Source organism: Papaver somniferum, chromosome 1, assembly GCF_003573695.1.
Source record: "Papaver somniferum cultivar HN1 chromosome 1, ASM357369v1, whole genome shotgun sequence".
Lineage (NCBI taxonomy): Eukaryota > Viridiplantae > Streptophyta > Magnoliopsida > Ranunculales > Papaveraceae > Papaver > Papaver somniferum.
Window position 1 is genome coordinate 109,842,412 of NC_039358.1, and position 6,598 is coordinate 109,849,009.

General features: G+C 37.4%; 1 protein-coding gene across 1 annotated transcript; it reads right to left on the bottom strand.

Annotated features, from left to right (window-relative positions):
* Positions 1-1,432: 1,432 nt before the first annotated feature.
* Positions 1,433-3,815, bottom strand: LOC113296246 (calcium uniporter protein 2, mitochondrial-like). Its single transcript, XM_026544564.1, has 2 exons — positions 3,091-3,815; positions 1,433-2,251 (listed from the first exon to the last, which is right to left on the bottom strand). Exons 1-2 carry the CDS (start codon positions 3,679-3,681, stop codon positions 1,763-1,765), a joined length of 1,080 nt encoding a protein of 359 aa, XP_026400349.1. The 5' UTR covers positions 3,682-3,815; the 3' UTR covers positions 1,433-1,762.
* Between the last annotated feature and the right edge of the window lie 2,783 nt (positions 3,816-6,598).

The window sequence follows — 6,598 nt, forward strand, 5'->3', positions numbered from 1 at the left end:
ACGCTAACACGCATACTATTGAATATCGTATATGTCGCTGTGGTATGTGAGGAATAATATCTTCTCGGGACTCCATCTTTCTTAATAACTTGCCAGTTGCCATGTTTTTCTCATGAGCTGGGTGCCTGGAAGAGTGGGATAGATAGAGGTTGCAAGTCTGACGCAAGTAGCGAAACTTGAAATCATAGGAACCGTTGAGCAATGAAAATGATGGGTTTTTTCATTCAATAAATTTAATGTAAACGTGTGGTCAGCATTACAGTTATGTCTTTGTCTTTCTTTCCCTTCCTCCCCCATCCTTGGGGAAGAGGAAAGCAAATTCGTACTCTGTCTTTCCTCAAACTTGTATGCACGAGCAGCACGACTTCGGTTTAGGAAAGCTAATAGCATTCCACTTTCCAACTAAATAGTTCAGTACCATATACGTGTCAGTCAATCATCAGTTGTACTGTACAATTTGTGTGGTACTGACTCGCAATTTCGAATTAAAAGATTCACCATCCATGGTAGATCAATGTTTGATCCGCTAGTCCCGTGACTTCTGTCCCGGTTAGGAAATTGCTCACATATGTATGGGTAATAGATGCTGACACATGCAATGCACGAGAAAACACCACTTTTAAGTCTCCACGATAAACAAAGAGAAGGAACCTCGCAAGCAAGTTCTTTTTTTTCTGGACACGACACAAAAGCAAGTTCTATGATACTGATCTACAGCTTGCTTATGTTCCCCGAACCCAACAACCACATCATCTTTACCGCATATTTTTTGTTTTTGTTGGTTTTGTTTTCTATCTTTGAGTCTTGAACCATTTCAGTATTTCACGCTGGTCCCTAATCTATCACAATTGGAAAATACAATATATTTTGATTTAATTGAGTATTAAACAGGGAATATCCTTGGCAATGCGATCTTCTCCGAGTCATGGCTGTAATAATCAAATGTTTTCCCATTAATCTGTTTGTTTTATTAGGTGTATACACAGTTGTGGAACTCTTCTTATCCTAATGGCTTGGTTGTGTAGTAGTGTAGTCCATTATGAGCGTACGGCGTATCATTCGAGATTTTAAACATAGAAAAAGTTGCCTCCACATAAATTCTGGGAGATTTTAATGAAGTGTTTCCAAATATAGTCCATGGACAGTCTGTCAACAGAATGAAATCATTACGCTATCAAACAAGTCATGGGGAGTGACAAAAACAACGCAGTTACTTGGAAGATGAAAAGGTCGAGAGGAGACCAATATCTTGCTAAAAATGCACAAATTGCCAAACGATAAAGATCTTATTGTAGTTCCTGTTCCTTGTACTTGGGAGATCTTACCCTCAACTATGAATGAAGCTGATGCAGTTAACAATTCCTTCCCACGTCTTGATGTGTTTTCCTCAAGACAATTGGGATACCAACTATAAAGACTTTGAGGCGATAAAAACACAGACTAGCATGATTTGGAAGTTAAAAGAAGATGAAATGATAGAGGCAGGCATAATGCTTCTTTGGATAGTAACTGCACCACTACTAGTACACATAACATGACAGGAAAGACAACGCCTAATCCTGGATATGCAAAATGAGAATGCAATACCTAATGAACAACAACAAAAACTCCAAGAAAATAAAAAGTATTAAACTACATGATGTACTAGTAGGAAAGAGCTACACAAAATCTCTTCCTCCGTCCCTGTGTTTTCACCTTGATTATTAGTGTATATTAGTCATTATTTTTTTTGGCCTTTTCTTTGGCTTTTGTTGTAAGATTTTTAGGACGTCCTGAGCTCAAATGGATGATTTGGCATGGACACCAATGATTCGGCTCCAGATGGTTGTGAATTGATCTTGGAAGAAGGATATGACCCCTTCTTGAGCTCATTAAACCTCTCGATATCGAAATTCTTCATCTTCATCAACTGCTTCTGCTTAGAAGTAAATCGGCTTTCGAAGAATCCTTGAAAAGTCGGTTCTTTCGAAGTCCTTAAGAAAAATGTATACCCCGCCACGAAATACATAGAAGTGACATAGAAACAAATTGGTTCCATCACATCCCATGATAGTTCCCAAAATGTTAACCTGAGGAAAGCAGCTGTCTGAGCAGTAAAAAAAGCAAGTCCACCCCATAATTCTCGACAGACGAGTGCTTCTGCCCTAGCATCAATCTGAGCCTTTTCTTTCTCCATGGTGTCCAGTTCTTTTTTCCAAGCATCATTTGGAGCTAGCGGTAGTGGAATTATGCCTCCGATTGCTCGTGTTACCTGCATACAAGAATAATGTAACAATCTGGCTAAAGGAAGCCATTTCTCTTTTTCTTTTGGCACCAAATAGTGCCTTTACTAAGCCTAATACAGTAATTACTATGTTAACACAACATATGCCCAACCCAAAATATTTCTACAAAACCAACTAATTATTAACCCTTCTAAATCCTAAATCATACAGTATCTACAGAAACTCTAATAATAAGTGATTCTTCTATGCCCTTTTCCCTATTGAAGGATAAAAGATTTTGTGTTATCTAATCAAATTGTGTCCTAAATCAGTCTAGTGGGGTATGTAAAATGTTGGATCTAGACCTATTAACGATCAACAAAAGAATTCATCAAAGATTGTCGCCCACGAGTTACAACGAATATAAGGATTTAGTGAAAATTTCTATTTTCACCAAAACGAGCATTTTTTTTCAGGAATAAATTTCCTTGCGGAGTTTTTTTTTTTTTTTTTGGTCACTGAATAGAGAGAGCAAAGGTATTTTGGTCACTGTTTGTTTTGCACCTAAGGTTATACACCATCAGAAATATGTAACTGTTTCTGGCTTGTAATCAGTCAAGGTTTCCTGTAGAAAAAGAAAAACATGATAAAACTTATCAGATCTTCGAAATTACAAAAAAATCTCTTTGATGATTTGATTGAACTGATATTTTTTACTTATTGTTTCTTGATGTGGTTGAGTCTCAGTAACTTTCTTTACCAATCTTTAAAACAAAAATTGGGTCAGAAATTAATCTACAAAGATTCTAAAAAATCTATTACAAAAAAGAAAAACAAATCCAAAAAAAAATCAAAGATAGAAAATCAGGGAGTAAAAGATTATTACCTCTTCAGGATGAAGGAAAACAATGTTTCCTAAAACGATAACAGATCCAGAATCATCCAACATCTTTGCAAATTCTAATCCTTGATCATGACTATTAGAACCAGCAACACAAATATCAACAAATTCTGAATACGTAATACTTTTCTTCTCAATCTGTTTTAAATTAGATTTCAACATTTCTAAATGTGCTAATTTCAACAATTTCTTCGCATCTTTTACTGAAATTCCATCCAGATAATCTAATTCCTTCTTAACAGGTGGTACTGGTGATGGTGGAGGAATTAATCCATCTAATCGAATACGATCTTTACCTATACTATTAATCGATTTCAATTTCTCAATAAGATTTTCACCAACTGGTAATGATCTTCTCACCGCTTGTTGAGTAGAAGAACTAATTTCTCTCTTCTGAAAATAATTTCTGAAAGACTTTTCTTCTTCACCTCCGATTTTTGAATCGGTTAAACATTCGTGATTGAATGTTGTTAAAACTGGATTTGAAGGGATATTTAGGTTTCTCTGGATAAAGTTTTTGGAAACTAGGGTTTTTTGGTTGAAGATGCGGCTTGTTAGGGTTCTATGGAACGCCATTGTTGAATGAAAGAGAAGAAAATAAAAATGGAGAGAGGAAAAGAAATCCTCAGTACTCCTTAAAGAATTACTGTAAAAAACTTAATTTCGTTTGAAACGCATTGAAACGATTGAAGGTTATTGTTAATGGCGGATTTGTCTTGGTGTATTTATAGGTCTTGAAATGCGATAAAACCGATGGTTATCTCTCAATTTATCGCGAGAAAATATTACGAGTTTTTCATTCAGAATATTCGATTATTCTTTGATTTTTTATTGGAGCAGCGGAGATTGTGTGATTTATTGAGAAACTGGTCGAGATATTGAAACGAGAAAATAAATGGATTGCATCGCTGCGTCATCAAAGTTGTAAGAGACGAAAATGACCTTACAAGTTACTCCCAAGGGAATGGAGAGGTGGGGTAGTTTCAGTAAAAGACGGTGTATTGCGGTTATGATCCAATCAGAGCCATAGAGCACCAAAACGAACTCTCCATACATGCGTCTCTTTAGCATCAAGTAAGGAGAAAAAGTCATGCCCGAGTGTTGACACATCCAATCCGGCTTATATTGTCCTGTAAAATCCCACAAGTTATAAGAATTATCTGATCTCAAATCAGACGATTATCTGGTATGGGTCAAAATAAATGTAGTGGGTGTGCAGCGAGTGGACTTTGCAAGGACTAATACCCATGTGTGAAAATGCTAACGTGAACACGTAAATCACGAAGGCATCTATATGTTCATAAACAATGTTCGCATTCTATACACATGCTTGCACTGATGAGACAATTGCATTGATTTCTTGGCTCAAAACCTTCGGGTTTATCATTGCCTCGTCTAATATCATCACCAGAGGCGTTCACATAGAGGAAGATAAAGAAAACGAAGTGTAAAAGTTAAACTCGTGGAGTGTTAATGGATGTAAAGTGCTGAAATGTAAATAAGACTGGGATTTACGTGGTTCAGCACTAAGGCCTACATCCACGGGGTTGTCGTTTTCACTATGCACTTGATGATTACAGAGGTGGTCGAATGACTTAGGAGTTTACATAGGTCTGCCAATTGTAAAAGGTAAACTTATACTAACAATTCTTCTCTCTCGACTTCTCTCTACCCCTCTCTCCTTTCCGATCCCCCTCTCTCTTGGTGGAGAGGGGGTACTTATAGGGTTAGAGTGTGGGTCCCGTTTCTGAGAGCAGTTGGAACCTTATCTTCTTGTGTTTTGTGTCCATCACGCAGAGGCCTTCGTTCATTGCTTGATCACGCAGAGTCATCCTCGTTCGTTCCACGGGTTGATCGACACGTACACTGCTCAGAGTGTTTAATGCGGGTAGTTGAGACGCATGCTCGTGTCAGACAAGTGTCTTCTGCCCCTGTCACGTCCATGTCAGTCAACCTTCTCTTCACCGTTGATCTTGGCTTCTTTTGGGGATGAGATAAAGTAACTCTTCGGGAGTTATTTAGTGCCCCGCAGTACACCGTGCTTTTGGTACATCTTTTAACTTCTGCCCTTGGATTTGTTCGGGCGAAGATCCGACATCGACGGGATGGGCTTCTTGGCTGTGGGCGTATGTCATCATGTTTTGATGACTTGGTCCGCATGCTCTCCACGTGTCTTCTCACATACACGTGTTTGATGATGAAATATGTACACACAGCTAAAACATTTATTTTTATTTGATCATTCTGGGTCTAGTTCACTTTAATGGTATGCGTTTAAAACATGGTTCAGTGGGTTTCATAAGAAAGGATCAAGCTTGAAGACGCCACGTCAATCTCAGGTCATGTACACACGCAAAATCAAATCATGTTTAAGACAACGAGAACAATCTAATTATCACAAATTATTCTCATTCTTTTATTCCAACTTACTTATTGACACATTCCTTCTTTTATTTCTCGATCCATATTGGAAAATTTCTTACTTATTATTTTGCAACAAGACTAAAAGTGTGTTTGGTTTTTTTTTTGTTAACTTGGGATCCGGATTTGACTCGGTCCCTGACTCGGTCTGAGTCAGATGTCAGACCGTTTGTTTTTTATTTTGAGTCAGATCTGACTCGCGATATGAGTCAGACCTAACCCCTGACTCGGACCCGTTTGAGTCAAGTAATAAAATACTACTGACTCATGGGAACAAACCACTGACTCATATTTTTGAGTCAGATGAGTCAGATCTGACTCAAAAAACAAACATATTGAGTCAGATCTTGGCGAGTCAGATTCAGATGAGTCAGGTGAGTCCGGAGAAAACAAACACACTCTACTATTATCAGGCGGATGAGTGAACGATGAGTATGTAGATCTAAACCGTTATATACCTCTTGTTTTGATGGAAAAATGAATGAGAATTTCTTTTTTAGTGAGAAGTGAGAACCAAATGAGAAACTCTTATATACATGTTATATTCTGATGGACGGCTCACCATTGTGAAAAGAAGAAAAATTGCTTGCAAAAAAAAGAAAAGAAAAACCATTGTCAAATTCTTTAAGAGGATGTAGAAGGAATAGTATTTTTTTTTTTTTTTAATTTTAGATGAGTAAAGATAAGTTCATGTCGCAAAGACTACCAAATGTGCATATACATTATGCAAACCCAAAATCTACCCATCAATATTCATAAACAAATAGATCGTATCACCAGGAATTTTTTCTGGGGACATGACTCAACCATTAAAAAACTTCACCTTATAGGATGGGATAAAGTAACAAAACCAATATCTGAAGGAGGATTAGGAATAAGGAAGAGCAGTGATCATGATAAAGCACTATTCATGAAGAGAATATGGAATCTTCATGAACAATCTAACTCCGTCTGCGGAAGTCTCTTTAGTGCAAAATATCTCAAGCACCAACCAATTCTACAAGGCATTAACTCCATACCCTCCTCCCCCAGTCCTCAATGGAGACAACTAGATGCAATTGTTCCTACCATG